The following is a 22561-nucleotide window of genomic DNA, read 5'->3' on the forward strand; positions in this document are numbered from 1 at the left end:
TTAATTTAAGATGTAAGAGCCAGCTAGAAATATGCATAAGCTAAAAGGCTAAACAGTATGGTAATTAACAGTTTCTGTATGATTTTTTTGAGTCTGGATAGCCGGGAAACAAACAGCCTCCACCTACAATAACAATAATGATAGAGATATTAAAATATTTCTGATTTACCCAAGAAGAGCTCTGTGTAGATTAAATAAATCCTAAGTAGACGACAAAATGGAAATTCATGAAAATATTATTAGCGCAAAGAAATAAAGATGAAAATAGATAGAAAATAATTGTGTTGGTCAATTTTGGTTTTTTATTTACAGTACAGGCAACAAGGTTTTGATTATAAAATAATAAAGTTTAAAATATTGTCTACCACCAGATTTGATCATTACAGTGTATGTGTTTAATGTTAAACTGTAAACAAGTATATAGAATCTGTGTCACTTAACAAAAATAAATTTTTAACAACAGTAAGATAAGGGAAAGTTTCAATACTGGATATGACCAGTGGTAGAGTATTTCCCTGGCAGGTGTAAGCACTTGTTGTGCAACAATCTTTGTGCACTGTAGATATATTATTCTCATCGGTTACTAAAGAGCTGACTGGTCAACAGCTAGACAGGATAAGGTTAGGTGGGAGAATAAGACTAAGAAAATGCTGGGGAGGAGGAGTCTGAGAAGACACCATGAGCCGCAAAGTGAGCAGGATGGGAAGTAAGGATATAAGGTAAAGAAGTCTTGGGGCAGCACAGGTTAATAGAAATGAGTTCATTTCAGTTAGAAGAGCTAGCTAAAAACAAGTCTAAGCTATTAGCCGTGGTTATTTGGGGAGTGGCTGACGGGACAGAAAAGTCCACCTACAAGTGCTTGATTCAGTCCCTAGCATCAAAATAACAAATAAATTGAATCAGATTTAAACTCTGCTTCTTCATAAAATCATCAATTTCGGGTTTCAAAACAAAAGCTGTTCTAACCGAAGTTTTAACGTTCTGTCCTGGAAAACAGTAAATGAGGGCTGCTAAGACAGCAACACTTACCTGTAACTACCATGCCACTCATATTAGAGTTGGGACTACTGAGAACACTGCCTGAGAGTAGCTCGTCAGATCCTCTCTATAAACAAGCAAACAAACAAACAAACAAATTACCATAAGACACTGCACTTAAACAATACCAAAGCATATCTTTTATTTCTAAGGTTTCAACTACTGCACATGACAAATCCCTAAGACAATGGTTCTAAACCTTCCTAATGCTGCAATCCTTTACAGTTACTCATGCTGTGGTGATCTTCAACCATAAAATTATTTCATTGCTACTTCATAACTAATATTGCTACTATTATGGATCATAATATAAATACCTAATATACAGGATATCTGATATGTGACCCCTGTCAAGATTGTGACCCACAGATTCAAATTGATGCCCTAAAACAAAGGATAACTTCATCCTTTTTTATTTTTCTTTTCCACCTGTATCAAGAGAAAGTGTTCATTTCCTTCTTTTTACCCAAAGTTCAAGAAAGGAAAGGTTAAAGTTTCATAATCAATTTTTTCAAAGGCTACACATCAACTGCCTGCCAAAAAGGAAAGAATAGGACGGAGGAGATAGTCTTTCTCAAAAGCATTATTTGAATCTTTCATTCTACTAGTTTTATGCATTCAGATAAATCAGGTCTTTAGGAAATTCAAAATTCAAAATGGGGAGCTATTAGTTACCATAATCCAAAAAAAGAGGTATAAATATCATCAACAAGAACACTGAAGACAAAAGCAACATCTAAAGAATGAGAAAGTTCACTACACAAAATAAGAGAGAAATTGACTCATTTTAAATACTTTAGGGAAAAGTTATGTCTTATATGTTCAAACTACTCAATGTTTTAGGTATTTGAAAGTATCTGAATTTTATAAAAATATACCTTACTAGACTAACATTGAAAATAAATCAACTGTTTTGTCTATTTTAAAAATGTATGTATTTGCTAGATGGACACTAATATTTAAAATAACTAAATAATAGTGACTGACTTAAAGAACTTATCAGAGTAAGTTGAACAAAAAATCAAGATAATGAAGTATAAAATAGTTTTATATTACAAAATATAAAAAGACAAAATCAAATTGTTATATACACAAAGTTGGCTTCCAACTATAGGGTTTCCTACAGTAAATAAATTCAGCCCTTATCTAAATCATTCCATATCTGATTCTAAAAGTAAAAGGTGGGAGGAAATAAAAGGGGCAAGTCTTAGTGTTTTACTTAGCCAAAGAAGCCATACAACCCTTTAGAAGGGTCAGAGTGTGATGTCTAAGCATTCACTACCATCCTTACAAATAAATACCCTAGTTTCCAAAAGAAAACACAACATCCTTTCAGATGTGTATTATCACTGTATCCTTTCTTTCCACTCTACGAAATGGTAACTACAAAGCGATGGGTAGGAAATCCCTGTTCTGAGTCAACTCAAAGCCTCTAACTGACTCATTGCATGCAGAAGGCTTCTCTCTTCCTTCTCCCTACCACAAACCTTCACAACGTATGGCAAAGTTGTTGAGTTTTTTAAATTTTTTATATGGTGGAAACTTTTCTACAATATTGATGTTAAAATTACTACATTAACTAATGGAATTTTACATGAACTCTTCGCAACATAGTCATTTAACTTTGATGCTATAAAAAAATCACACAATGATAAGTGATGGCTGTTTCACTGTAGTGTCTGTTAAGAACAAATCAAACTTGTAATATTTAAATTCAGAATCAAAACCTATTCTAATATGTAATCTGTAATCTCCAAAACTCCAAAACATCTAAAATGTCAACCTGTTTTACACTCCACTAAAAAATTTATATATAAAAATAAGTTTGAATGTCTCTTGGTAAATAAGTATGATTAGAAAAACTAAGACATCTATTACAGTACAAATAATCATTTCAAAAAATTATATCATTGAATTAAGAAAGTTTTTGTCAGAGGAATGAATATGATTTTTTTTTTAAAAAAATGCAAGTCATGCTGGGTGGTGGTGGCGCACGCCTTTAATCCCAGCACTCGGGAGGCAGAGGCAGGCGGATCTCTGAGTTCGAGGCCAGCCTGGTCTACAAGAGCTAGCTCCAGGACAGGCTCTAGAAACTACAGGGAAACCCTGTCTTGAAAAACCAAAAAAAAAAAAAAAAAAAAAAAGCAAGTCATTTGTCATTAATTTAAAAGGTATGAATGGGTTTTTTTCTGTTATTAAATCGTCTTCTGCTTATCATAATTGAACCTAACTACCATCTACTGCTTCCTGCAGGGAGTTCTGAGGGCTGCCAATTGTAACAAGCAGAAGTTGAGGAAGTTGGGAAGTCCATGGGCCCTACTAAGTGGAAGACTGACCTCTAGCCAAGCATTTTCTACTCTAAAGATGCCAGCCTAAGAAATCATGACCTGCAAAAATTAAAAAATATCAAGTTCCAGAGAAAAACTAGACTTTAAGAAAATGATGTTACTTATCCTTAACAAAAAAAGATGAACAGGTGTGAGTGTTGGCCTCTCATGAAATGCTGGAAAAGCATATCACACTACCCATAAAAATACACAGAACAATGACACACCAAACAGAACTATCACAACCAAAGGTTACATTTGAAGAACTATTAACAATACAGATAAACCTACAGGAATAATAGCAAGAAAAAAGAAAAATTAGCAGTTACACAATATCAGACCCAATTAGCCAAGAACAAAAAGCATAGGGATCATAAATGCAAGATGGAAGAAATCTGGTTTGTTGAAATCATTTTCTTACACCATCAGAAACTTATTTAAAAAATTATTTTTATTTCAAGAATCCCTACAAAGAAACTAAATTGGAAAGGAAACACTAGTAAAGACCAGAAATATGTAGTCACAAAATCCCCACTGGAAAAACTATTAAAGTAATTAAAAATGATTAAAGTTCACATAAAATTGCAAATATATGTATATGCACATCATACACATATATGGTCTTCATTTTCATTTTCTGGCATAAAATTCCTTACAAAAATAATACTAATGAGACTACTGATGGTTGCAATGCTCAAGGCAGGTTCAGGATAGCAGCTGGTCACTGGAGGAAGACCAAGGATGAAGAGAGGAGGAGGAAAAGGTTAAGTTGATCATCAACAGTCAATGGTTTGATCAAACATGCCTATGTAATGAAGCCTCCAGAAAATATTAAAAGGACTAGTCCAGTTTCCAAGTTTAGCATGTAGAGATTCCCAGACACAGGAAACCTAAAAAAGTTCTACAGCCCTTCTCCCTCACCTTGAGCACCTCTTCACCTTACCATTAATAAAGCTTTAAGTCCTTTTCTTTAGTAAATTAAGTGAACCCAAGAAGATAACTGTGGGAACTACACATTTCAAGCAATGGCACACAACCAGGGGCTTTTGACAGGCATACCAAAATGGAGAGAAACTTGAAGACTTGATTATTTTTTTTTTTGCATACAGAACTAGCAGCCCACAAAATAGGAGAAAATCTTTACCAACTATACATCAGACAGGTGTCTATATATAGAATTTACAAAGTGCAGAAATTATATAACAAGGAAATAAAAAACAACCAATCAACACATAACAAAGAATGAACAGTGTTAAAAATAAATATGTCCAATAACTATCTTTAAAAGTATTCGATATCGTTAACAACCAAAGAAACACAAAACTACTTTGAATACCACCTCACACCAGTAAAAATTACTACCATCACCAAATCTCTCCCTTTCCCTTTTAGTAGGGGTGCAAACTAATACAGCTATTGTGTAGAAAACAGTTTGGAGATTTCTCACAGTTAACAAAGAACTACCACATGACCCAACTCTTTCACTTCTCATTATATACCCAGAGAATCCCCCCCCCCCAGTTTACTGCTGCTTTGTTCACTATAACAAATAGGGATTAAGCTAGCTACCTATCAACAGACGAATGGATAATGAAAACAAATATTTACAAGTAAAAGAGAATATTAAGTTATAAAGAAAAAAACTAAAAAAAAACTGCAGAAAAAAATGGACTTGAAATGTACAGTATTAAGCAGGATCACACAATCTCAGTAAGGAAAAAAAAACCTGCATGTTCTCTCCCATATGTGAAATGTATTTAATACATGCTTATGTGTAAATAAATGTACATGTGGTTAAAGTAACATGCTATAGAGAAGAAAGCCTAAACATAAGGGAATGAAGGAGGCCTGAAAGCAGGCAATGAATATGAGTTATGAAAGAAGATAAATATAAAACAACTTTATTTCTAGTTCTAATTCTGTCATGAATTTTTTGTTCTTGGTAGTAGTAAGTGTATGAAATATATTTGACACTGAAAGTGAAAAGTTTATGTGAAGCTCCACATTAAAAATAAAAGCCAAAAACAATGTACACTTCATTAATCAGGAGAAAACAGTAACAAACAAAAAAAATCACAACACACCAGACTAGCAGAAATTAAGAAACTACATACTTAAAGTACCAGTAAGAACTTGACATGTAACCCTTCTATGTTAATCTGAGACATAAATCGGAATGAAACGCTGGAAATAGTCTACTACTACTGGGCAAAGTTAACATACTCAAGTCTCAGTGCATACTTTTCAAAAAACAGTCATACATATACCAGCACTGTTCAACTTCATAAACCTTATCACAAATATCTACCAAATGAGATAATTTGAACATTTCCACAGAAGAGCTCTCCACAGTATTATGCAACTGCACATATAATTTAGCTAATTACGGAAATCATCACTGAATGAAAACAGAAGTCACAGCCACAGTCAGGTGTAATGGCTCACACTGGGAATCTCAGCACCCATGGGGCTGTTGCAGGACAGGCACAGGTTGAAGGCCAATCTGGGCTACATAGTACGTTCTAAGCCAGCCTAGACCACAGTGTAAGACCCTGCTCCCCACCCCCGAAAAAAAGACAAATTATAGAAAACATATGAGCACATTATTTTCATAAAATGAATTACATTTGTGCACTCGTGTTCCTAAGTTCCTAAGAATCTGGGAGAATTAGCTTTTGGATCCGTAGGGGGGATCAAACAGGTAAATGCTCATAGCCTGTGTATGATGTGGCATAACTGCTTACAACCTGTACACATTTCCAGATATATATTAAGTCTCTAAATTACTTAAAATATGTAATATAGATAAAAAATACATAAGACAATGTAAACAGCAGAGATAATGCATTGTTTACATTAAGAAAGTCTTCACATAAACAATTTGGAGGTAGTATTTTCAATCCAAGGTTACCTGCAGGCAGAACATAAGCCAATGAACATGGAAGACCATATGTTAACCTTTTGCATTTACATGACAAAAATCATATTGGAAAGAGTAAAGAAAATCTTTAGAGCACACCTATGTTAAGATACAGAGGGAAGTAAAAGCTGATACAGGCATACACCTATATGGTAACATTCATATTTTTAAGTGGCAGATAAGGGTCCAATTATATTCTCACAAATTAATTATATTAAAGGTTCCAGGAAGAAAACAATGAATAAAAACAATGCATTTTAATAACCCCAACAAGCCACTTCTGTGAAATAATCAAATAATAAGAAAAAGGAATCAGAACAAACTACAATCAATACTATAGATTAAGACATCATATCATCCAAGGCCAGGTATAGGGATCACAGGTAAAACTGCTAATAGCACAAGCCTGATGACCAGAATTCAGATCCCCAGAACCCATAATTAAAGATGGATGTGTGGAGCCCCTAATCTGTAATCCCAGTGCTGCTACAGCAAGATGGAAGCTCTAGACTGGAGTGATCCTCAAACTCCCAGGCCAGCTAGGCTGAAATAAATAGAAACAAGAGAGACACTGCTTCAACAAAGTGGAAGGTAAGAAATTCCCAGAAGCTGTCCACTGAACACCACGTGCACAACCTGAAATATGTGGCCCCCCATAAATAAATAAGTATTTTTAAACCTGTCACAAAATTATTTCATAAGCAACAGATACAACTTGACACTACATAAAATTTGCCTCTGGTCATTTCTCCTACTCACCAAATAAGACTTATTTATAAATTTATTTTTATTATTTAATGGGTATCTACATGCATTTGTGGCACATAAGTACACAGGTGCCCACAGGTTATAGAAAAAAAATGTTGAATCTTATCTTAGTTCCTCAAACGGGAGGAGAAACCTGCAGGCAGAAGGTGATGGATGGCCATGGAGGGGTGCTGCTTACTGGCTTACTCATGGCTTGCTCTGCCTGCTTCCTTATAGAGTCCAAGACAACCAGCTCAGGTTTGGAACCACTGCCATGGGCTGAGTCCTTTCCCCCATCAGTCACTTAAAAAATGTCCTACAACTGGACCTTATAGAGGCATTTATCTCAATTAAGGTTCCCTCTTTTAGGATAACTATAGTCATCCTAAAGTAATACTAGCAGGACACATCCCTGGAGCTGGAGTTATAGCCTGACAAGAGTTTTGGAAAGGAGACTTGAGTACTCTGAAGAGAAGCAAGTGTTCTTAACTTCATCAATCCAGGTCTAAGATTTGTTTTCTAAAGACAATATATACACAATATTTTTAAAACAGAAATATGCAAAGGAAGAAAACATGAGACTATACTCTTTCTGGCCAAAGGAAAACTTCAAAACAGTAGACTGAAAATCTGTTTCATTCCTTCAACATCATCCTAATACTGATTTAAATGCCCATGAAATCCAGTGTAATATGAATTCTAAAATACATCCCCTATTTAGCCAAACACAGTAAGATATTTTTAATGAAAAGCATAGTGAAAAAGAAAAATGCAGTCAAGTTCAACTGGTTTAACCAGATAAAATTTTGAAATAGATTTTAAATGAATCATAAAGGAAATCTAAACTTCAAACACGAACTTAAAAACTTGGAAGTTTTTGGCATAGGAAGTAGAAAATCTGTTTAATCTTCCTCACGGTAAAACAAATCCAAATTAATTCTGTATTTGAATACTTTCTCACCCACAAGACTAGCAATACTTCTAACTTTTCCTTTCCTGAGAGACTAGCAATACTTCTAACTTTTCCTTTCCTGAGACTGGGACCTAGGGTTCACCTATATTCCACATGGGCTAACCAGTAAACCCATGGGATCCTACTGCCTTCCCCACCACCCACTTGAAGCTACAGGCACATACTGTAAGATCTGTTTTTGCTATGAGACACTAGCATTCATATTTCTGGATAGCAAACAAACCCCCCACACAAAAACATTTAGAATATCTAGTAAAACTGTATTTGTATTACACATTGACCAAACACTTCTTATTCAGGAGCTACTCTAAAGAAATACAATAATTTTTTATACTAGCAAGAGTAGAAACAGTGAAAGACAACAGAAGGCAATGAGAATGTTTCTTTATTACAGACATGTCCTCTAAGGAGATACTATGAGATATATACATCATTTAGTAAAATGTCAAGATATAAACATTATGCACACCGTGCTACTTTCTACATATTGTGGGAAAGAAAATGAATATATAACCTCAAATATAATGGATGAGTTGAATAAAACAATTAATGAAAATATATGTAAGAAGGAATACAACACAGTAGGCTAGCTAAGCTTCTCTGAATGTAGGTTGCTGCAGAGGTCATTTCTTTACAGCTTCTTTCAGAGAAAATTTAAAAATTTTTACAAATAAAGACAAATCTACCATTAATGTAGTGGTAGAACAAAGAGTAATTTCAATAAACTTTAAAATTCAATGATTATACTATGCCTTTTTGTATCAGAGACAAAACATGACTACAAAAATAATAAATTATATTAAATGTGTAGTACAATATAATATTGCTTTAAAAAACTTTTAAAAAGCTACTGTTTTTTAAAGTGCTACGTGTGGTATACCAAGGTTAGTATTAGCAAACGAAGTTTTTCAGGGAAAAAGATACAACCATAAATCAGGGGGCTGGAGTAAAGGCACAGTGTTTAAGAGCACATTTTTTGGTAGAGGTCTGGGGTTTGATTTCCAGCACAAGGGTCAGTTCACAACTGTCCATAATTCCAGTTCGAGGATACGAGCACACGATACACAGAAATACATCTGAGTACAACACTGACACACATAAATAAATCTAAAAAAAATCAAATAAGAAAAAACTATAACTTTTAAATACAAACAAGAAAATAAGAGACCATAATATTTTTCTATCAAAAAGTACTAACTGTCCACTGAAGAAGTAACAATCTTAAAGCAAATATCCCCTTGTCTCCCCTCCACACACACTATTGCAGTTTCTAAAGAACATTTTCCACATCTTGGACACAGAGACTTTTTTAAAGCATGGTAAATTTTAAAACAGATTTTCAACCACATTATCAAAGTTACTGGTATTTGAAGCTCCACCTGCTCAAGATGTAATAGCATTTCTTTTTTTTCTTTTACTTTTTTTTTTTATTTTTTGAGACAGGGTTTCTCTGTGTTAACAGTCCCTAGCTGTCCTGGCTAGCTCTTGTAGACAAGACTGGCCTCAAACTCAGAGATCCACCTGCCTCTGCCTCCCGAGTGTTGGGATTAAAGCACACGCCACCAACACACCATTTACAATAGCATTTTAAAAATAGTCGCCACAATGGACTAGAAGATTAACATTAAAATGCCTGATTTCATAATGGTAGTAACAAATAAAGAGAAGGAACTCACACTAACTATACTGGAGGTCAATCATCAGAAAAACTGGAATGGAGGAGAAGCTTATGAGACCCAATTCCTCCCTCCCCAAGGGAGTATTGGCAGTTAATGGTTGCTGGGAGAGGACTCAGTTTCTTCAGTGGTATAGGCACTGAAAAATTGTCCATACTCCAGTAAATAACCTCCCACCCAGGCTCATTCAAGAAATCCCAGGTAAACCAGTGGGTTACATACACACACACACACCCAAAAAATAAAAGGAGGGTTACAGCAGAAGAGGGAAGGTAAGAGGGAATGAGAAGAAAATGGGAATGAGAACAACTATGATGCATTTTATACATCTATGAGATTATCCAAGAATTAAATCCAGCCTACTTCCAGTTTTAAAATGGTGTGTGGCTAAAAGTTCATGGGCAAAGTTCTTAAAGGAATTTTTACTGCTGTACCCTGTCACTTAATTTTAAATAGACACTGATGGGACAGTAGCCAGGCAGGAAGTAAAGGCAGGGCAACGAGAATTCTGGGAAAAGGGAAGTTTCAGACTGTAATTGTCACCTAGTCACAGAAGAAGCCAGACACAGAGCAAGCAAGATGTGACTGCCTCACTGAAAAAGGTACCAAGCCACGTGGCTAGCACAGACAAGAATTATGGGCTAATATAAGAGTTAATAAGAAGCCTGAGCTAATAGGCCAATAAGTTTATAATTAATGTAGACCTCTGTGTGATTCTTTGGAACTTAATGGCTGCAGGACTAGGTGGGACAGAAACCTCAGTCAACATTTTATAAATGAAAAAGAAAAATATATTACTTTCACTATACCAATAAAATTACATATTACTAAATGTGAAATGATAGGAGCATTCTGTAACGAGTATATAACACCTTACCCTATTGATAAATGTTAATGATAAAAATGATAAGGATCATATTGTATTTGATCAAGTCTCATCTAATTTATATATTCACAATCAATACAGAAAACACAAGGAACAGATGAAACCATCTGTATATAATCAGCAGAATACTGAAGAGTAGAAATTGTTCAGGTGACTCATTCTCTAACAAGTTATAAGGTGGTGTTAGAAAAAGAGATTTATTGATTAAAGCGACATTAATCAACATGTTGGCTTTTTTGTCCTTAATATCAATGGAAAACTACCCATGATATTAAGTTACTGTAAATTTTACTGTATAAAAAGAATGGTGTCAATGTAATCAATAGATTATTCTTCACTTTTGATGTATTTTTAAAGAAAACTACGAAAGAATTCAAGATCAATTTAATATAGACAAAATAGGGTCTATTTGTGTGGCAAAATTTTAACAGCATTCTTAAAAAGTTCTGAGCAAGCAGTTTCTCCTGTAAGTTTGTTATTTTAATGATAACATCAGAAACTATAGGAATCTTCAACCCATAGCTAAAGTATGAAACTCAGCACAACCAACTTTTCTCCAGTTACTGTGACAACTTCCATATACTTATGATATTTCCTAAGAAAATGTTTCAGTGTTTTCCTTTCAAAACATGAACTCTCAAAAACCAACCAATAGCTATAAAACCTATTGGGACATCCAAAAGTTTGTAATTGCCTTGTATTGTCAAAGTTAAATCTGTGTTACAATTTGTAACTTTTCTTAAGTATTATCCTGATGGAGGAATGTCTATGTGTTACTTTCATTATTAATAAAGAAACTGCCTTTGCCCTTTAAGAGAACAGAAAATTAGGTAGGCGGAGTAGACAGAACAGAATGCTGGGTAGAAGGCAGTGAGGCAGACGCTTCAGGCAGTCGCCATAGTGAGTCGCCATGCTTCTCCTCTCTGAGATGGACGCAGGTTAAGATCTCTCCTGGTAAGCCACACCTCGTGGTGCTACACGGATTACTAAATATGGGTTAAAGGAAGATGTGAGAATTAACCAATAAGAGGCTACAGATAATGGGCCAGGCAGTGTTTAAAAGAATACAGTTTCCGTGTAATTATTTTGGGTAAAGCTAGCCGGGTGGCAGGACACAGCCCCGCACCGTTCCCTTCTACATTATCCTACTTCATAAGGTTTATTAAGTGGGAAGAAGGACCAGAAAGTAACAAAAGTCACAGTGAACGAGTTGATATTACCTCTTAAAACATCTTTTTACCCAGAAGTTCTCCATCTTTTTTTTAATTATTACATCTCATCTGCTACAGAGAACTGATGCGCACTTACAGGATTTACAGAACTGCACAGAGCCTGCATTCAATTGCTGTATTCTGTTCTCTGCACTTTCGATGAACTGGGTGGGTGGTAGTGTACACAGAGACTGACATCGAGTTTGGGGGTAGGGGGAATGCCGATATTTTTTATTAAAATAAGGGGCATTTAACAAATGTGTGTATGCTTATCACCAAGAATATTCCTTTATGTTTTGATTCACTTTGTTTTCCTAGACTGAAAGGAACGTCTATTGATCAGTAAGTACTTTTACAGAAAAAAAAAAAAATCACGAAAACTATTAAACTTAATGCTAAAACTGAATTTCTGCCCATCGACACGGATTTGTCACTACTTCAATGTGTACTGCTCTGTGTTCTTCCTGTCTCTCAACCCATCTACTACAAAGAACAGCTTACGATTTCCTGGGAGCATACTGGGATTCTATCAATATGGCACTTACTTAAAACCATCAACAGTTTCCCAGGAGATGTAATCCATCTAAAGACTAATCTTTTGGATCTTTAACAAATAGGAATGTAGTGAAATAAAATTAGTATTTATCTTTTTAATGCTAAATCGTTCATGGACTATAAACATATTAAAGCTCAAGACACTTCCACAATCATTAAGTATTAACCGAGTTATCTACTACTTAATATGCACACTTAATAACAGAAGAACAATCAAACTATTTTAAAAGCTTATACTCAACAGAGCTGTCATTTAATAGAAATTATGCAATAAATTGAAATTTTAAGAAAAAAATTCTAGCATAAAGTATACACTATGGCATTACATTAAAATAATCAAAATCTAAAAAATAAGCAAACAACTTTTTGAAACACATACCTTATTAAAAATCAATTATATTCAACTATTATCAAAAAATATATGCTTAGCATTATTTAATAACTCATTAAAGAGGCCAATCATGAGGAGTTCAATACTCATAGTAGAACCTAAACTTTTGAGTTAGGAATATGTAATTGATAATATTTTTAAAGACAAATCCAATTTTATCAAAAAAAATTAAGCTACTTTAAACAACACTATCAGCACTAGCACTCCAGGTATAATTACATCTTGATTTTTAGTTAACTCACTAAAAAACAACTTCTAAGAATCTGGCCATGCAAGTCTGCATCCAAAGTTGCTGTATTAAGTAGCTACAAACAAATGAAAAACTAAGATAATTCAATGAAAAGCAACAATGAAAACTTAAGAGGACGCCATAAAAGCATCACTAAGAAAGATATAAAGCAGCAAAACCACGTTTAGAAAAGGTTTGTGTGTGTTAAGGTTTTGTCAATTTGACACAAACCAGAGACACCAAGTAGGGGGAGCTTTAACTGAAGAACTGCTCTATCTGACTGGCCTATGAGCAAATCAATGGGGCTTTTTCTTTGATGATTGACATTGAAGGGCCCAGCTTCAATGTGGGTGGTGGCACATCTAAAAAGGTGGTCACAGAATGTAACAGAAAGCTGACAGCAAGCAATGGGAAACCAGACAGTAAGCAGTACTTCTGCATCGTCTCTGCTTCAGTTCCTGTCTTGAGCTCCGGCCCTGGCAGAGATTATAACTTGTAAACATCCCCAAGATGCTTTTTTCAGTCATGGAATTCAGTCACAGAAATTGAGAAGCAAATAAAACCACCTGGTAGAAGAAGCACATGCCTTTAATCCCAGGATTTGATGAACCAAAGAGGCGAGGGGTGGAGGGAGCAGGCATGACTGTGAGTTCTAGGCCAGCCTGGTCTACATAGTGAATTGAGACAGCCAGGGCTACACAGAACCTCTTTCAATAAAAAAGAAGGAAAAGTATAAGTTAATATGAGACAAAGGCAGAAGGGAAAAAATAATCAATGAAAAGGACAAAAACGTGACGAAAACTTCATGAAGTTGACCACTTCGAAAACATTAATAATCGACAATAAAAACAAAGTAGAACAAAACATGAATAACCAGTATTAGAAAGCAGAGCGCTCAAGTGATTACAGGTTCTAAACCAGTGGTTCTCAACCTTCCTATTAATGCGATACTTTAATACACTTCATCATGTTGTGGTGACCCCAATCATAAAATTATTTCGTTGCTACTTCATAACAGTAATTTTGCTACTTATGAATCATAATGTAAATATCTGTGTTTTCCAATGGTCTTAGGTGACCTCTGTGAAAACCCCCCAAAGGGGCCCTAACTCACAGGTTGAGAACCACTGTACTAAACTATCAAAAAGTACAGTGGTGGGACTGGAGCACAGTGGACCACAACTCTAACCCAGCCTCATTAGGTGGCAGCTCTGTGACCTTAAGACAGGTCTGGTCTACACAGCAATTTAGACCAACCAAAATAACAGTAAGACCTTACCTCAAAAAGAAGGAAACAATATAAAGTGTAACAGAGTCCAACGAACAACTCTATCCAAATACATTTACCAAATCTACAGAAGATCAAACTATAACAGTTACCCAAGAAGAAATAGGTAGCCTAAATAGCCCTACTCTATTAAATTATGCAGCTTAAAAGTTCTTCATAGAGAAAACAAACCCGAGACCTACAGAGCTTCACTTTGCAATGACTTCCTTCCACTGATTGTTCTGTACAACTTACAATTCATAATTTGGGAAGAACACAGTAAACCTGACAACTCTTACCAACTTAATACTTACTGGCTGTCATAGGCAAGGAAAGAAAAAATGGTACCCAAACAGCCAAGAGGGAAAACTGTCTAAGTACAACTGGATATCAAAGGTAAATGTAAAAATTCTGTTAGAATCTAAAACAAACACATCAGATTTACAAGGTAGATTAAATTACTAAAACTATTTTCATTGCTACTTCATAATTTTGCTGTCATGAATACTAATATCTCTGTTTTGAATAATCTTAGGTGACCCCTGGGGTCATGGCCCACAGATTTAGAACTAATAATTTATAACAACAGAAGCTGTGAATACTTAGGGATGAATCCAATCTCCCCCCAAAAATTAATAATGTATAAAACTTTACAGTGAAATAATAAAGAACAATGCAAAAAAATTAAAAGGTCTCTGTGAATGAAAAAACTGTATTTTGTCACTTGCAGGGAAATTCAGTATTAAATTATCAGTTTTCCTCAAATTACTTAACACATTCAAGTCAAAATTCTAGCATGCTTTCTTTGAGTCAGGGGCAAGAACAACTTTGAAAAAGAACAAAGTTGGCAAATCAAGGCAACTTGATTTTAAGAGTCAGTATGTATGTAACTAGTAATTACAACAGTATGCTTTTGGCAACTAGATAGATAAAAACCGGTCAACAGAAAAGAGTATAAAAATAAAACCATATATAGGCAAATATTTTGTTGTTGCTGTTGTTTTGTTTTTCAAGACAGGGTTTCTCTGTGTAACAGTCCTGGCTGTCCTGGAACTCATTTTACAGACAAGGTTGGCTTGGGACTCAGTGAGATCTGCCTGCCTCTGCCTCCCAAGTACTGGGATTAAAGGCATGTGCCAGCATACAGGCAACTTTTTGTAAGGCAACTTGTTTCTGACAAAGCAACAAGGTTAATGAATAAAGAAAACATTATTTTTAGCAAATGTGCTGGAAAAACTGATGTCCACATATAAATCAAAACTTTCAATCCATGCTTTGTATCCTTTTTAAAAAGTCTGATTTGTGGGGCTCTTGACTTTTTCTCCCTTCTTCCTGATTCTCATGTTGTAGTCTATCTTTTCTTCACCATCTTTTCCCCTACTTCTTCTAGGGTTTTGTTTTGTTTTATTGTAACAAATATAGAAAGGCACTTAAAAAAAATTCATCCCAAACGCAGATAAGATTTAAGTAGTAAACTAAAATGAAAACTCTTAGAAAACAAAGAAGTCATTTTACTTTAGGTTAGAAAAGGCTTAGATAGGACAAACTGCACCATCCATAAATGAAAAAGTTGATGAACTACAATGGAGCTCACCATAGCTACTACTTTTCAAAGCATTGTGCAAAGATTGCAACGAGATGGAAAAAATTGTACAGGCTATTAATAAAGAACTTGTCCAGAGTGAAGCCTGTCAAAATCCAAAAGTAAAATATGAACAAAAGACTTCAACAGATACAAGTCAGGTGTGATAGCTATTAGTTGTCAACTTGACTACACCTGAAATTAACCAACACCCAAGCTGCTGGCCACACTCTAAGGGACTTTTCTTGGTTAGTTCATTGGAGGTGAAAGACCCACTTTCTGGTGGCAGCCTATCTGAAGGACATGGAGGAAAGCAGCTTTTGCTTTTTGTCTGCTTGCCCTCAATCCCAATGGCAAGTTCATATATCCTGGAGGCATTCCTTCACTGATATTAGCACCTGCTTCTTCAGGATTCACAAATTTACACAAGACCAGCTGGGAAAGCCAGCCTGGTGAACCGAACAACCATTGGTTTCTTGGATTTTCCACTAGGACACTGCCACTGTTAGATTAGCTGAACCACAACTGTGGTAGTTTGAATGAAAATTGTCCCCACAGGCTGATGAGTGGCATTATTTATTGGAGAAGGAGTGGCCCTGATGGAGGCCACTGGAGGCAGGCTTTAAAGTTTCAGGCACTTAAGCCAGGCCCAGAGTGTGTCTCTCTCTTTCTAATGCCTGCCAATCCAGATGCAGAACTCTCAGCTCCTTCTCTAGCACCATGACTGCCTGCAGGCCACACTGTTCCACCATGATGATAATGAACTAAACATCTTAACCTGTAAGCCAGCCCCAATTAAATGCTTTCTTTTGTAAGAGTTGCCATGGTCATGGTGTCTCTTCACAGCAATAGAAACACTAAGTCAACAACCTATAAACTATCCTAATAAATTACATGTGTGTGAGTCTGTGTACACACACATGGATGAGAAAGAATGATAAAGACTGATGCATTCAATCAGTTCTATTCCTCTAGACTAGAACCCTGACTACAATACACCAGTCACGGTAATGCAAGCCTTTTAATCTCAGCACTCAGGAGGCAAGAAAGCAGAGTCAGGCAGATCTCTAGTCTAGTTGGGAGGCCAGCCTGGTGCACATAGTAAAACTTTGTCTCAAAAAACCAAGAGGAAGAAGAAGAGGAATCAACAACAGCTGGCAAAAGGGACACTAAAAATGCTCATAAGAGATTCCACACAGGAAGTAAATTAAAACCACAATTAAATTATCACTTCACAGCCACTAAACACTAAAAAGCACTGAGAAGTCTCTGGAGGAACTGAAGTTTTCATACCCTGTTGATGGCAAGATGGTCCAACCACTGTGGAAAAGAGACTGCAGTTTCTCAATTAGTTAAGCATATGCCAAACATATGATTCAGCCATTCTTAACAATGGGCCCCAAGAGAAATAAAAGCATATGTCTACACAAAAATGTACAGAAATGTTCACAGCAACCTTTTAATACCCCCAAACACAAATGCCCACCAGAGTTTTTAATTACCAGGAAGTATAATACTAAGGAAAGGGTGGGAAGGGAACAATCAATACACACGTGTAAATAACTTAAAATTTTCTGTTGCGTGTAATAGGCCAGAAGACCTCCCCTTTGGATCCCATTTGTTTAAAGTTCTAGAAAGGCAAATGACTCTGGAATGCCAGCAGATTCCCTGGCTTCTGTGGGAGAGTAGAGAGGACAGACTACAAAGGGGCAGGATGGCATTTCTAGCAGTAACAGAAGTTTCTACCTCGACTGTAGTGGTGGCTTCACATGTGTGTATAAGCAAAACAATGCATACTTTAAATACAGGCAATTAGATCATATACTGAAATATTTATTTAACCAATGTTCTAGAAAAGTATATATTAGTTTTAACTTTGCAAACTTTTATATAAAATAACCTTTTAAAATGGGTAGTATTTTTAGTGACATTTCTAATAGTTTCTCCTTAAACTCGAATACTTAAAAACTGGTAAAGCCAGCATATCCTATCCAGGCAGTCTAGCCTAAATCTCCTCCCTTTTTTCCTGACTACTAATGAGGTTTTGTGTGTAAACTTAACTGCTAATAACAGACCATAAACTTATAGTAACTTTTACAAAATACCGTGTATCATTTATTCTTTTACGAAATTCACAGAATCATCTATTTGGATAAAAACTACAACATCAACACACTGTCCTCTTGAGCTATTACTGACTGCAAAGCTCTTAGCTATCTCAACTTGGAAAATGACTGACAATAAAACTAAGTGTTCCATACAATGTGAATTCAAGAAATAACTGAAACCACAGTAACATCTACTAGTCTGTTATGAAAATTAAGCCATCAAAAATTCAATTTTTTTAAGATCCAAGAAAAATATTGAGGGTCAACCTCAGTAAATCAGGAATATCAACAGTTCTCCTACAGGTACTTATATATGAGGGGTTTTATATTTATGCTTATAATATGGTTGAGAGGGAGGAGAAATGATGCCCTAACAGGGCAGACAGACTTGCAAACAAGTCTGTAATACACCAAGACAAAATCTCTGTCTTCCAGGAAGGGCCAGATGGTAAGCAAGCATGGAGTCAACTGTAAGGGTTGAGCATTTTTCCTACCCAAGAAGCGAGTACAAACCTAATACAGACAGGACAGCTGAAAGTACTTGTGCAACTCTTCTTTTTTGGCGTCAGGGCAACCAATTTCCAACTGGATTCATCGCTAACATGCACATTTCACTTTAATCAGAGTCAAACTATTTTAAACTAACAAAGTTAACACTACTTAAAGAATTCAAAAAAAAACTTATTATGAAAGCCTACAGTCATTTATAATATCCAACTGCATAGTTGTCTATAGACTGACTTTACAAATTAAAGGAAACTATTTCAACTGGGTTTTGTTGTCAAAGCTAACTGAAATTCTCAATTCTTTGTAATGATAGTATATTCGAAATGTCTAGTTTCCACTTCACTTCCAAACACCATCTCCTACCTTCACACCAACAGCAACCTCAGTGACAATTCTGTAAAGGAAAAAAGAAAAGGGTCAACCTCTCATTCTTCTCACGGCCACTGCTTAACTTTAAAACTTTCAAGGTCTTTCATAAATCCTCCAGACACTGGCAATCAAGTTAGAAAACAAAGAGAGATGCTCAGTGATTATTTTTTAAAGCTAGATAAAAATCCAGAACACTGCCATTCCTACAGTGCTTGAATACAGACGTAAGCAGCATAACTCAAGTTCTTTGGTAATCTAGACAGAAGCTGGGAACGGGAAAACACGAATTTCTGCTCAAGTTTTGCCACCAATTGTTTGGTGGGACTTCAAACCATGTCTGAATTTACATTTCATGTGGGAAATTATACCCCATTAAGGTAATCTGTGGCACGATTTCTAATGTTTGTTGTTACTTTCCATTATCTTTTTTAAAAAAATTAGAAAACGCTAGATTGGTAACCAACTTAAGAAACTCAGATTTGACTTTAGATTCTTCAATTCCTGACCCTCATTTTCCTGTTCATGTTACCTGAGTTTCTTTTAAACCCCCTTCCCCCTAAATGAGCCGTGAGTAGGGTCATATTTTTATCCAAACCTATGCCCCCTTCTCTTAACAATGAGTTGAACTGAGTCCTTAGAGATGTGGTCTTAGCAGGGGCGCGACTCTGGTCCTCATCTTTTCTCACAGCTCTCTCCTCACTCTGCATCCTATCTTCACGCCCAGGCTCGCAAAGATGCATCACGACTCTTCCATATTTGATTGGGCTTTCGTTTAAGTTTTTCCCCCCAGAAACTAACCAAAGTAGCTTTAAAGGGAAGAAGAAAAAAAAAAAAAAACCTGTGTGGAATATCTGTTCTTGTCTCTGCCTCGGCTCGGTGGCCTTTGCCCATGTGATTGATGCTACCTCAAACACTTCACGGTGTTTTGTTTTGTTTATGGTTTAATTTCTGGGCCCTGTGGGCCCAGCCTTCACATTTTTTGTTGTTGTTGTTGTTGTAAAGGCATCTCGATGGCCTCCCGCCCCCGCTCCCAGACTCGGATGAAAACAAAGGAGTGTGACATGTGCCCTCCTCCCTCCCGCCGCCACGCGCCCTCCCTTTCCCCGCGGCTCCCATTAGGCTCTCCCGCTGCGGTGGTTCGGGCGAGGCCGGGGATGGCGGGCCTCGGGCTACGGGCTTCCGCACAGGCCTCCCCCCCGGCGTTCCCAAGTCGCGCTCGCGCGGCCGCCGCCACCGCCGCCACCCCAGGGTTCGGGTCCCCCCGCGGCGTCGACATGGCACCCGAGGGGGCAGGGCCGCACCGGGCTTCCCGCCCCATCCCCCGCCGCCCGGCCCCCACCGCGTCCCCGCAGAAGCCCAGAGGCCTCCCCGGCCTCCCGGGCCCGGCTGCGGTTCGCGCTCGCCGCCCGAGCCGCTGAGGGAAGCCCGGGGAGGGGTGTGTGTGATGGGGCGGGGGTTGGGTAACGGCGGCGCGGCCTGGGAGGGGCCGCCCGAGCCCCGCTCCCCGACCCGACCAGGATCCCAGCCGCGGCCCGGACACCCTCCTCTCCCTCCCCCATCTCTTCACGGGCCCCGGTACCTACCCGTCCATTGCCGAACCGGACAAAGCTTCGCTCCCAAGAACCGAGCCACGCAGCCAGCGAGCCACACAAGCGGCGAGAAAATGGCGGCCAGGGCCCGACGGAAATTGCCGAAGGTGCCAGAGCGCACGGGGCAGCGCGCGGCGGCGGAAAGAGCCGAGCGCTCGGGCGCCCGGCGGCGGGAGACGAGCGGCGGGGCACAGGGACCGGGGGGAGTGGGCGCCTCCGCCGTTGGCTGCCTCCGCCTGCCCGCGCGCCTGCTCCCGCCCTCTGCGACGTACCTGCTGCAGTGGCTGGCTGGGCGTCCTGGGTTCCCTTCTGTGGGCGGCGTGAGTAGGACAGCCTCCAGCCTGCACGCACCCTTATGCCTCAGGCTGGCCCGGGCTGCGGGATTGCTCTCAGGCAGCCTCCACTTTTCCCTTACAACCCCGAGCTGGGTTCCTTCCACCCACACAGGTCAATGGCAGCCCCAGCCTGGTGACCCTCTTCACCCTCTCAGCCCCAGGGAAAATACTTAACAATTGCATCCTCTACGGTGCGTGTAGATCGTCCGTCCTCCAAAGTTTTACCCCACTGAACAAGACCCACTGCTTAGTAAAAACAATATTTCTAAACGAGGAGAGCTCATCAGATTGGCGTTTGCTTCCAAACCTGGAGTCAACCCGGCCAAGTGGATGAAAACGTGATCCTCATTTCGGTTAGTAATTACTGTGCATCTGTTAAAAATCAATAAATAAAACAAACAAAAAAAAAAAACACGTATCTCCCAGTTCCCTAAATGGGAATGGTCATACGCTGAGTGAGGTGTCAGTGTTTGTACATTCCAACACTCTTGGGGATATGGAAAAAATGAGAATGGGGGTGAAGACAATTGAGTTAGCGTTGGTCAGAGAGGGTGAAAATGTTAAAATGGCCTAGACAAAGTCGCTCTTTTTCCCATAGGACTCAAGGCCTCAAATTTAATAGTATAGTGCACCTTTTCCGATTTCCTTTAATGTATCTGTAGCATAGCATCAACAAGGTTTTGGTTTGGGAGAATGCTCCCTGGGTGACACTAATGCCAGCACCCTCTTGCGTTCGTTTGTCACTACCTACTTTTCAACACTCAACCAACCTTGTTTCTCCAGTTGTTCTCAATGTCCCCGCTAGATCTGCCCATGTCTCCTTCAGGAAAACCGCTTACCTTACCTGCTGGAATTTCACTTCACTAAAGGGTAGGTTGTGGATAGACTTTTAAAAATAATACATCAGAACCAGGCCCCATCTACTCTAGAGGATGAGGCAGCTTAGTGAAAGCCTATTTCAAAAGCAAAAACAACACACACACGCACACTCTGGTGCTATAATAACTTTTCAAAGCTACCACATGGTCAAATATTCTTGATTTGCCTCAGGGACTGTCAATTGTTTTTAAAAATCTAATTTCCTTAATGCCTTTCTTTTGACTACACTATTGTAGGACGCATCATAATTTCCATTAGTAATAGTTTTTCATGTGTTGTGGTTTTGTTCATGTGGTTTCACTCAACAATTAAATTTGTATGCTCCCAAAGGGGTGAGGGGAATGCAGCATTCATTTTCTTTATATCTCACATCGGTTCAATCAATATTGATTAATTGGTTCTTGCTTTATCTTGGGGAAGACAAACTGTGTGATGAGGGACAGAATTTCTCTGTCAAGTGTCAAGTGTTTGTTGAAATACATTCTTTGTTTTTCTTCCTAGTAAAGTAGGAGAGCAAACATTCAATGTAATCAATGTGCTGGCTTATTTAAATCAGTACTTCGTAGAAAATATTTGAGGTAGTTCACAAGTGGTAGTTCACAAGTTAACATACATCAAGTACTAGATTTTAAAGTGTAGTAAAGAAAGTGTAGACAGGCCGTGGTGGTGTGCCCCTTTGATCCCAGCACTTGGGAGGCAGAGGCAGGCGGATCTCAGTGAGTTTGAGGCCAGCCTGGTCTACATAGCGAGTTCCAGGACAGCTAGGACTGTTAAACAGAGGAACCCTGTCTCGAAAAACCAAAAAACAAACAACAACAACAGCAAAAAAGGGGGGGAGGAAATAAGAGTGTTTTTTAAATATATTAAATATATTGTAAGTTGGCGATGATAGTATGCATCAACACATAGCAGTAGGCTCCCTTGGACATCTGCCTGAGGTCTCAGTTTCAGCCATTTGTTCAGTGGTAAACC

At 37.9% G+C, this 22561-nt stretch overlaps 1 protein-coding gene across 4 annotated transcripts in view; it reads right to left on the reverse strand.

The window, feature by feature from the left end:
* Ptbp2 (polypyrimidine tract binding protein 2) overlaps positions 1–20481 on the reverse strand; it is a 62888-nt gene extending 42407 nt beyond the window's left edge. For 2 of the 4 annotated variants that reach the window (XM_038311051.1, XM_038311050.1), the window contains exons 1-3: positions 20370–20481; positions 18781–18811; positions 1030–1105 (exon numbers count right to left, since the gene is read on the reverse strand). In XM_038311051.1, the coding sequence (XP_038166979.1) occupies positions 1030–1105; positions 18781–18811; positions 20370–20377 (115 nt within the window). In that variant the 5' untranslated portion in view covers positions 20378–20481. The remainder of the gene's footprint in view (positions 1–1029; positions 1106–18780; positions 18812–20369) is intronic. The other 2 variants (XM_038311053.1, XM_038311052.1) reach the window with 1 other exon arrangement.
* Positions 20482–22561: the final 2080 nt, after the last annotated feature.

Source organism: Arvicola amphibius, chromosome 14, assembly GCF_903992535.2.
Source record: "Arvicola amphibius chromosome 14, mArvAmp1.2, whole genome shotgun sequence".
Classification (NCBI taxonomy): Eukaryota; Metazoa; Chordata; class Mammalia; order Rodentia; family Cricetidae; genus Arvicola; species Arvicola amphibius.